At 57.8% G+C, this 10,795-nt stretch overlaps 1 protein-coding gene across 2 annotated transcripts in view; it reads left to right on the top strand.

Moving 5' to 3' along the window:
• The first annotated feature begins 660 nt into the window (after window positions 1–660).
• Window positions 661–10,795, top strand: part of GRIK3 (glutamate ionotropic receptor kainate type subunit 3) — a 225,538-nt gene continuing 215,403 nt past the window's right edge. The window contains exon 1 of one of the 2 annotated variants that reach the window (XM_082686539.1): window positions 661–2,266. In XM_082686539.1, the coding sequence (XP_082542665.1) occupies window positions 2,152–2,266 (115 nt within the window). In that variant the 5' untranslated portion in view covers window positions 661–2,151. The remainder of the gene's footprint in view (window positions 2,267–10,795) is intronic. The other variant, XM_082686540.1, reaches the window with a different exon arrangement.

Raw genomic sequence — 10,795 nt, 5'->3', positions numbered from 1 at the left:
GGGTGTCCCATCTTCAATGAAGAGCCTCCCCCGGCTTTGTCCTGGAGGGTGGGGCCCTCTGCTCGCCTCTCATGTGCTTCCTCCTTGCTGGTGCCCACTGGGGCCCATTACTCTCCACCAAGGGGTGGTAGCTGCCACTTCTCTGGCTCTGGTCTGCATGGCCTTCCTTCTGATCTCTTGGGCAACATTTTCCAGTGGCTGCTTGGGGGAACCAGTGGCTCCTGCTGCCGGGTGAGGAAGGCCCAGGTCTGGCAAAGAAGGTGACTTTAAGGATGGCCTCAAGACCTGTACACCTCTTCCCCTTCTCAGAAGAGCCCCAGGGAAATCCTCCTCCCACCACCAGAGCTGCCTCCCCCATCAGGTGGGAAGGAGTCCACTTGCAATGGGTAGGATTGGCCACGATGGAATGTTCACATCTCCACACAATGCCAACGTCCCTTACTTCCAGAAAGCAAGGGAAAGTAAAGACAGGGAAATTAACAGCCGGAATAGAGCTGGACTGATGGGCTATTTGTAAGAAAATTAAAGATTCAATTTTCAGATGTTGGGGGCCACGCTCTTACCAGACAGCTGGCAAATGGGAGAGATTGGGAATGATGGAATAGATCAAATTATTTAAATGAGAAAAATAAATTCACACACAGCCTAGCCGCTGCCGGGTGACAGATCCGTTTATTTATCTACTGTATCGGCACCGCTTTGTCTCTGTCAAAAAGGTCATTAAACTCGCCTAACTGCGTAATTCCCAGCCTCCTGCTCCAGACTCGCTCCACAGCCCTTCCTTTCCCTCGACACCCAGCGCCACTTGAAAAAAAAATTTATTATTGCTAATAAACAAGGTTTTTTTTTTTTTTTTTTCTTTTTAACCCTTTCTAGTTTGCTCCCCCTGGGTCTTGCTCCACCTCACGGAAATGACAGTTTCTCTTTATTCTTTTCTCAGGGGGGAAGACGAAGGGGGCTAGCCCTTCCTGCATAGTAGGGGAAAGGCGGATGGGAAGTACCAGGGTGCATCTCAGATACCCTCCGAGTCCAAGGATTTAGCCATTTTCCTCCGAAAGCCTTGTCTGTGGCTGCAGTGCGCGGTCAAGTCCTGCCTTCCTAGGTAGAGGGTCTGGCCTGGGCAGTCCCACCCCTATCAGATCCTGCAGCTCCCCTAGCCCAGCGTGCACAGTTCTCTTCGAAATCTGTCTCCCCGGAGCCCCAACCCCAACTGTGCCTCCCCGAGGGCTGGACTTCGGAAGGGCAACCGCTTCCCGGGTCGGTCTCCCGCCGCCGCCGTCCAGCCTGCGCCCGCTGCGTGGGAGCTGGGAAGAGAGACTCCGCAGACGGCGGGCTCCGCATCCCTCTGCTCCGGCGGGCGCGTCTCCTCCAGCTGGTCGGGCCGCTAGGCTGTCGACGTCGCCCAGCTCGCGGTGCCAGCTCTCTTGCTCCACGCCCGGCTCCCAGGCTCCGTGCCCTCGCAGATGAAGGGACTGGGGGCGGCAGGGCGGATGGGGACATCTGGGAAGCGAGGAGAGTCCTCGTTCTCCGGGCGTCCCCCTAAACCGGGTCCAGGGTCCCCTTCCCCGCCCCCTGCGCAGGTGTGAGCGCGCGAGTGTACGCCTCGGCGGGCGTGAGTGTGAAGTGTGTGTGCGCGGGGGAGTGCGCGGAGGGAGCGCGGGCGGCGGGCGGCGCGGGAGGCGGGAGGCAGGGCGCGGGGAGGGGGCTGGGAGGGAGTGTGTGCGCGCGTGCAACTCCACTCCGGGGCTTTGTGCGAGCCCGGGCTATAGCATTGGCGGCGGCTGGAGGAGGAGCGGCCGGAGAGGCGTGCAGCCCGCCCGCCAGCGCCCGGCAGCCAGGGCAGGTGGGAGCCCGCGCGGGAGCCGAGCCGAAGCGAGCCGGAGCGGAGTCCGAGCGGAGCCCGGGCGGAGCCCTAGAGCCTCGCTCGCGGGCGGCCCGTGGGCGGCAGCCGGGCGGGGCGGGCGCCGGCGGGGCGGCCCCCCAGTAAGATGTGCGCGGCGCCGCGGGGCGCCCCCCACTCGCAGCGGCGCTCCGGAGCCGGGCAGCTGGGCCAGGCGGCGCCTCGGGGGCTGCTGCGCGCCCGCGCCTAGAGCTGCCGCCCCAGGGAGCCCGCCACGGCCGCGCCCCGGGCAAGCTCGGCGGCGCCCAACGATGACCGCTCCCTGGCGGCGCCTCCGGAGTCTGGTTTGGGAATACTGGGCCGGGCTCCTCGTGTGCGCCTTCTGGATCCCGGACTCGCGCGGGATGCCCCACGTCATCCGGATCGGTAAGGGCTCCCCGGAGCCGCGGGTCTCTGTGCGACCGGGCGGGGGCGGGAATGGGGGGGGGGGCAATGAACGCGATCCCAAGAGATTTTCCCGATCTCTCCGGGCAGCCGGGGCCAGGTGACCACCGGCAGCTCATCCCGGTGAGGACAAAGTTCCAAAGCCGGGGTCACGGGGCCTTACTTAGTGGGGGAGGAGGCGGCCGGGCCGAGGCGGGCGAGGGGCCCTTGGCGCGCTAGTGAGAGGCCAGACCGGGCTGAGAGTAACGAAGCGTTCCAACCCCAACCCGAGTGGCGGGCGCATTCCCCCGCGACTGCCAGCACGACCGGCTGCAGACCGAGTTCTGGGACCCGGCTTCCCCGCGGAGCGGGAACCCTGGGGAAGGCGCCAACTTCTCTTGCCTTCTGGCTCCCCGCAGACCCCTCGCCCCCACCGAGGACACGGCTCCAGCGGCCGCGGCGGGGACGCGGGCGACGGCTTCGCAGGACGGGGGCATTGGGTCTCCTCTCCCGGCGGCCGCGCACGTCCTCGGGGGCCCCATCCGGCCAGATAGCTTGGGGCAGAGTAGGGGCAGCCCCCCGCCGGTCGCTCCTGCGGTCGCCCGCGGCTGGGGGGAAGGGAGCGACCGAGCCTAGCCGCCGAGGCTGGGAAGGCGGCGGGAGGGATGCGAGCGGCTTTGAAAGTTAGCCGAAATCCCTCCGCAGCTGGCGGCGGCTGGCGGGGCTGCGCGCGGCTTTCCGGGGCTTCCGCGTCTCCGCTCTCTTCTCTTACTCGGGGCTTTAACTTTGTTGCGGCCGCCCCAGGCGCCCTGTAGGCAGCGCTCTGGGCAGTGCGGGGGGCCGTGCGAGGGACCCTCCGGGTGCGAGGCCCGTGCCCGCCAGGGCTGGGCCCGGCCTGGCCACGCGGGAGCCTCGGCCACGCAGGGCCTGCGCCCGCCGTCAAACCGGACACTTGAGCCGCTTGGGTTCTCGAGGCGCCACCACTACTTCTGGCCCCGGGCGGGCCGAGCTCTGCTGAGCCAGGGCCACCTTCCTCCCTTGTGGCTCTTCTCCGGGCGCGGACTGCTAGAGGCGTGAGCGGGTGCAGGGAACCAAGGTGGGGCTTCGTTTCGGTACTTGAGGTTTTCCTAGGAGGCAGTCAGGAATCTGGGGGTGGGGGTCTGTCTTCGTGGCTTGCTCTTGGGCCCCACAATCTCTTGAACTCAACATCGGGTTGGGGGTACAGCGCAGTTCCCAAGCGCTGCCCACGCCGGGGTCTTTCAATCCATGCCGACCGGACTGGCAGACTCACTCAGATCCAACCCAACCCCGAGGCAGAGGAGGCCAGGCACGGGGCTCTGGGGACAACCCTCACGGTCAGACTTAACCCTTTGCAGTTCAGGCTGCTCTTGCAAGCCAAAAAACAAACAAAACAAAACAAAAACAAACAAAAAACCCCACCGTCCTCGGTCTCAGTTCTTTTGCTGGCTCCAGCTCCCAGTCTGGTCACCATTCCAGGGGCAAAGCAGTCCCTTAGTAGTGGGCCAACGCTTCTTTTATTCCATCCTTCCTTCCCTGTTTTTAGGGTGCCCTTGGGAGGAGGGAGGGGAGACCAAAAGGTGCTGTGTGCCCATGCATTGCAGGTTCCTCTTCTGTGGTTCTTCCCTCTGCAGGGGGAGTGGGGGGAACTGGTTATGCTGTAGCCCTGCCTCAGGGATGGAGGTCTTTTGAGGGCCTGGGAAGTCAGGAGCAGATGAGGACAGCCCCTAAGGATGAGCCAAGGAGGGGCAGAATGATGTATCCTTACCTGCCCCCTCTTACTGTGAAATTGACTTGCACTGGGGGCTCCTCCCTGCTCTGAGGGGAAGCCCCAGCCTGCCTGCCCTTTCTTGGGTTCAGCTTGTAATAATGCAATTAAGGATGGCAAAGCCCTCCTCTCTTCTAATCTTCTTCGTATTAAGCCCCAGGATTAATTAGCGTGTCGGCCCAAGCCATTTATATCTGAGAGCCCTGCCCCATTTGATTCCCAGCCCGAGGACTGGGGTGCTGTGCAGATGCCAAACGTGACCACCGAAGCTGTGCCAGCTTGGACGGAGGATGGGAAGGCTCTAAGGCCTCTGGGTTTCTCTGGAGCTTCCTGGGGAGCTGAACTCCCATAGTTCTGAGCCTAGGCTGGAGCCTTAGCTGGAGCCAGGGAACCGCAGTGGACATGGTGTTTGCATGTGGACATGGTGCTTGCACACACACACACACACACACACACACACAATTGTATGCCGAAACCCAAACATACCGCCTTGGCTGGGTCTGACACCATCCTTCCTTTTCTGATCCACTCATGGGATTCCAGGGCTCTGGCTGGGGCTGCAGGAATTGAGGTTCTGGAAATTGGACTCTGGAGCATGCTGGGTGCTTCTGATTCTCCAGACGGGTGCCTGAGCCCCTGTACCTGAGCCTCCAGCAGGCAGGCATCCCTGAACACCAGCCTGAAAGTGGGTTTTCCTGCAGGTGTCTGAGGGGCTCTCTGGGCCAGGGAGCAGCGTACCCGCCCCTCTCTTTGTGCCGTTTTTTTGGGGGCTGAAATTTCCTCTTAGACAAGGAGATGGATAGCTCAGCAGTGTGACAGAGTGTTCAAACAATCCATCTTGAATAGATGAATTGCATTGCTCTGTCTTTTTGTAATTGTGTCTATCAGAGGGAGAGGTCAAGGCATTGATTGCTTGGATGGTTTGCAAGTAACAAAGGAGAGCGAGGGAGAGAGGGAGGGAGAGAGAGTAATTGGATTGTAGTCTGCGGGAAAAAATGATCATTGATTATTTTTTATGAATATGTGGAAGATGTATCTGCGTGTGATTATCAAGTGTTGCTCATTGAAGGTTTTCAAGGCATATTGTTCAGCATTTTATTATTACTGTTATCATCGTTATTATTGTTGAGATGGATTCTGGTCTTAACTCATGGAAAGCAGTTTAATGTACGGGTCCTCTCAGCCAGACGGGCTTTACTGACCTCACGTGGGAACCTGGATCCCCTGGTTACGTGACCTAGAAGCTGAAGCGGAGGGGCCTTAGGGTGGAAGCTAGGAAGCCTGGGTTTCCTGCTCTGTCTTCTGCCCATTTACTAAGCCATTTTGGTCAAATCACACTGTCCTCCCCAGCATCAAGCCTCAGTTGCCTCATCTGTTACCCGTTGGGTTGGCTGTGACAGTTTGAGATATTCTGCGGCTTTGAAGTACGTCTGACAGCAGACTGGTCGGGACTGCCCTGTCCGTGACATTGTAGGTTTCGTGTTTCCCCGAGGCACCCTTGTGTTATATGCACACTGTAGGATCGAGGGCCAGCTTGGGACTTGAAAAGGGAACCAGACAGTGGAGGCAGCAGCTGGGAAGCTCTAGTGGATGATGATGCTCTCTAGCCAGGCAGGGGGAGGTTCAGAGCCAAGTGACTGCAGAGACATAAAGCAGGTGTATGTGTTGGGGTGGGGGTGGCAGGGAAGGGCTGGCTTGGCCTGAGAATGTCTGAGCATCCACAGACAGAGCAGGACAGATGAGCCTCGAACCCCAAGCCTGGGCTGGGGAGCCCAGTGGGCAAGCACAGCAGTCTGTCCCTAGGGAATGAGATCCCATCCCCCAGAGTTCCCCCCACCTGCCCCGTCCACTGTCCACCTCTTCTGCGATCAGTTCACCCACATGGTCCTGAACGTTCATCTCCTGAGTTTGGGAGCCGTGTGTAAAACAATGAGGAATTTCTCACTGTGACTGGTGATGCACTGAGACGTTGCTGCCTTGTAGGAGCAGACAGGAGCTGAATGAAGATCAATAGGGCTTTCCCCCCTGGAAGTAAATAGCTTCAGACAAGACCTGGGAGTGGCCCGAGGGGCCTTGGAAAGCATTAACTTGAGGAATTTCTGCCTCCACTTTACAGCCCAACCACTCCTGTCAGCCCAGGCTTCCCTCCTCCTCCAAGCTGGAGTTTAATTTCTTCTTGATGTCTGCCTCGCACTGCGCTAAACAGTCTTCCGACGTCAGGATGATCTGGGGTTTTTGGAGGTGGCTTATGCAGGGCGAGTCAGGCATTGTGTCCTGCCTGGGCTCTTCCAAGGTCACTTGCATCCCCCTGTTGCTGGCATGACAGCTGACTTCAGAAGTCCAACTCGCTGTGCTATTTTGAAAGGGCTTTGAGGGGCAGCTCTTTGTCCCCCACCCCTTCAGGAAGGCAAGGCTGCTTAGCTGCTTTTAGGATCCTTGCTAGGGCTTGTGAGCCTCCCTGAGTCCCTGTGTTCCACAGACTCTCTGTGTTCCGGCTCTAGGAAACAAAGTCCCCCCAAGGAAGAAGCACAGAGTCTCCTGTGGACGTTAGAAGTCTCCCTCCTCTTAGGGCTGGGCTCCAAGGCCATATATAAGGGAGGTGGCCTGAGGCTGCTTGGGGTGCCCTTTTGGGAGGAGACTCGGTTGTGCTCAGCAACTCGGTTTGTTTATGATCTGCTGAGGCTACACTTCCTCCATCCCATGACAGACAGCTGCCTCTGCCTCCTGGGGCTTGAGCCTGAGCCCCGCCTTGTTTTCTCCAGACCCTCTAGAGGGACAGTGGAGAAACTAGAGCCAGGGCTCCATTTGACTGGGCGGCAGCAGCAGCAGCAGCAGCAGCAGAGAAGAGCCTGGAGCGCTCCAGGCCCTGCCCAGCAACAACGAGGAGCGAAGTTCCAGGAGCAGGGTTTGTCCTCCTGAGGCTGGTGTGACTGGACTGGAGCTCTGCATGGATGGAGGGGCCCTAGGGCCAGGTGCACACAGCGTCGGGGGCTCCTGGGCTGGAGTACCCCTTCTCCCAGTGCCAATTCCCCCTCAGCAGCACCAGGGGGCAGTGTGCCTGTGTTGAGGTATCAGTGTGTGTCTCCTGCCTGGGGCCCCACCTGGGGCTGGAGCGACATCACATCACACACATCAGGGACAAAAGGAGGGCCGCAGGTTACAGAGCACTTACAAGGTTCCAGGTACCGTGGGGTTCCAAACGCTGACCAGCCATGGGGGGGGGATACTAAGCATTCAGTAAATGCAGCTGCTGCAATGTCCCCGCCCCCCGCCCCCGCTCCCCCATCTTACTTAGCCTTCGCTGCCCAGAAGGCATTGTTTCCTTTTTGCAGATGAGGAAACTAAGCTTGGCAAAGTCGCTTACTTACTTGCCTGAGATCCCAGGGCCAGAGAGAGAGATAGACGTGGGATGGGAACCCCTGGCAGCCTGACTCCAGGTCCTGTGTGTCTGACTGTGTGATTGGAAGTGTGAAAGCACCGGGTGGCAGAGGTGCTGAGCGGGGCTCCCCAGCCCCCATGGCTCTGGGTGCTGCATGTGGCCTCAAAGGCTGGGCTCTGTCTGGCCTGGGGTTGGAGAGGGCTGTGTGGATTCTGCGACGTTTAACCCTGCCAGTGCTGGTTTGCAGAGTCCCGCTGTCCTTGCGGATGGCTGCGTGGCAGATTTGCTTCGTCTAGAGGAAAGGATAGGTGGTCTTTGCCACCCCTCCCACCAACACACTCATATGGACTCCATCCCACCTTGTTCGGGCTTCTGGACTCTGTCCAACGCTCCCGTTCAAGCCTGAGATGAAGGATGGCCTTTCCCTTGGGGATGGATGTCTCCCCCCAACCCCTGCCATAGGAATCCTTCTGCTCTGGGGACTCCTGCCTACTCACTCCCTTGGCAGCCACTAGGCTGTCCTCACAGACATCGTCAGAGCCTTGCGGAAAGGGCCTCATGGCTGTGTCTCCCCCCACCTCCATCCTTCAGCCAATGAGCTGGCAAGAGCAGGTGGTCGGTGAATTGTTCTTTGTTCTTCCTTTTCCCCTCACCTCCCTTTACCCTCCCCAATCCCAACCCCTCCCCCTTCCAACATCCTTTCCAGGCTAATAGGTTTTATGGTCATTTGATTTTTTTAAGCAAGAGTCACATTCCGACCTTCTAGATAGAGCCCGCTTGCCAGGAATTGAGACCAGCGGACAGAATGCGGGGCAGGCCCGCTGACGCTGGGCTCTGGAACCTGAACTCTCTCCCAGATTCTCTGGGCTGGGTGTGGGCACCTGCGTACAGCCCTTCTGCCAGGCCACCTCTACAAGAGCAAAGGCAAATTCAGATTTACCTTTCTCATTCACATGTTCCTTCTTCCTGGGGGATGCAGGGAGACTGGGGTGATGGTGGCCACCAGGGATGGAGTGGTTCTGAAAGTGGGGGAAAACTGCACTGCTGAGAGCCCCTGGAGAGGTGACAGTTTTGAAACAGGCACAAGCAGATGGGTCATGTTATTTCCCAGGACCTTGTTTTCTCCATCTGTAAAATGGGGATGATACCATCTGCCTCCCGGAATCAGAGAGGTAGGATGTCTTTGCAGAAGAGATTAAATGCTGCCCAAAGACTGGCCTTTCTTCTTGCTGGTGTTCATGGGGTGTGACAGCATCATAGGGCCTGGATGAGGGGGAGGTGAGTGAGCAGGCTGGGGGCTTCAGCAGGCTCTCACATAGTGACCCTGGGCCAGTGCCCCTGACCGCAAGAGGGGGCCCTTGCTGAAATGTTGTGCCCCTGAGAGCCTCGTGGGCTGGACCAACACCTATGCTTGCTCATGGAGTCTCTGCTTTCTTCTGCTTCTCCCTGTGCCCCAGAGACAAAGTTCTATTAGAGTGGAAGTGTGGAGACTGGGTGGAGGCCCAAGGTGTTGGGTTTGAGGACCACAGGTCCTTCTGATCTTGCTTTTGTTAACCTTTGGCCCCATTCTATGGCAGCCATGACCAGAGCAGCTCAGCACCCCCCCCCACCTGGTTTTATTTCCTTTGGAGTTATGTCTGGGGTCCCCCTGCCTCTGACTATAAGCCTGGCAGTCCCCTCTCCCCAAAGGTCACTCTGTCATGTTCTCCGCCTTGCTTCCTTGGATCTCTCTGCCTTGTTTACCAGGGCTGACCGGCCTTGGCCGGGGTTAGGCTTGTGGGTGTGTCTAGGGCTTTCTCCTGGGCATGAGTGTCCTGCCTCCCCTGTTGGACAAGAAGCTGCTCCAAAGGGTAGAAGGCCGCCTCTCCCCCCATCACTACCAAGAGGTGGAATGAGTTGTTTTGGAGTCAGATAATATATTTCGTTGGTTCTAAGATGGACTTCCTGCCTCCACCTTCTCACTTCCCTGAAATCACTGTGTGTCGCATGTCATAACTGGGATCACATACAGGATTTTTTTCTTTCTTGGCCTCTCAACACATCACGGTGCATCCGGGGTTTGGCAAAATGTGGTGGATCTGAGTTAGGCTGTGAGTCTGACATGTCTGCGCCTTGTGACGTTGGGCAAGTCACGTGACCCCGGAGCCTTTGTTTCTTCCTCTACGAGGTAGAAATACTACTATTAGGCAGAACCGTATTCAGATGTTTTTGACCTGCAAAAATTTCATATGGCGGAACCTTACAGTATCATCTTCCCAGAGTTAGTGTGAGGATTAACGAAGATAAAGTGTCTAAAGCTGTTTGCACGGTGCCTGATGTTTAATAAATGTTAGAAAAGAAAGGATCCTCTCAGGGTGGGGGCCATGTCTCTGCCGTCAGACTATGAGCTCTGAGGCTTATGTACCCTCTGCCTTGGGGCCAACCCTGGTGCCCAGTACTCCGTGCAGCTCAGTACATGGCATTCACCCACTGCCTGCACACCTGTGTGTCCCACAGCGGAAATGGTAGGATCTGGCTGTCTGTGACTATTATCCACGGCATTAGGGAGAGAGAGAGAAAGAGGTGCCCTTCAGGATGCTTCTGCATGTTAGCTCCCAGACTCCTCCTGGCCTGCTATTTATCACATACTTGCAGCCCATGGGCATATTTGCAGCCTTTTCGTTGAAATGTATTTTGCATGTGTTCAGAGCTGAGAAGACCCTGGTTGTGGGATGCTCTGTAGGAATTGATCCCGGGGAGTCCTGATCCATCCTTCTTGGAGATGAAGTTCCATCTTGCATCTTGGGCAGGCAGGTGCAGCCCAGAGAGGGTCTGCGGCTGAAGGCTGGACCTCAGGGGATAGACACTGCTGTCTCTGCTGGGAGACATCAGGTAATGAGGCCACGGCAAGAGCCGGGGAGGAGAGAGTCCCCATGGTGATCATACAGATCGGGGATAATGAGATGGAGTGAGATCCGGGGGGAGTGGCAGCTTCGACTCCAAATCCTTTGGTGCCATGCTGAATGGTGGCTAAGGAAGGCAGGGGAAAAAAGGGAGCGAGAAGGAGCTAAGATTCTAGTTTGTGTGAAGAGGGTTCCAATCCATAGGAGACAATTAAGTCTTGCGCTATTAAAGGGACGGATGTAGATAGGCTGCTGATGGAAGGGGGTTTATAGAGTTCTCAGAACAACTGCAGGGATGAGCTCTTTAAATATGGGAACGAGGGGGACTTGTGCAAAGCCTTCCTGCATCTGCTTTGCAGAACTGAAATATGCTATTCCAAAAAGCCTGCCCAATTGGGCGGAAAAGCAGGAGCAGGGAGCCAAGGACTTCCCAGGGCTCCACGGCATCACAGCATCACATCTCCTGTCGGTGGTGGAGAATCACA

This window comes from Mustela nivalis (assembly GCF_964662115.1).
Source record: "Mustela nivalis genome assembly, chromosome: 10".
Lineage (NCBI taxonomy): Eukaryota > Metazoa > Chordata > Mammalia > Carnivora > Mustelidae > Mustela > Mustela nivalis.
This window is presented reverse-complemented; position numbering and strand designations above follow the sequence as displayed.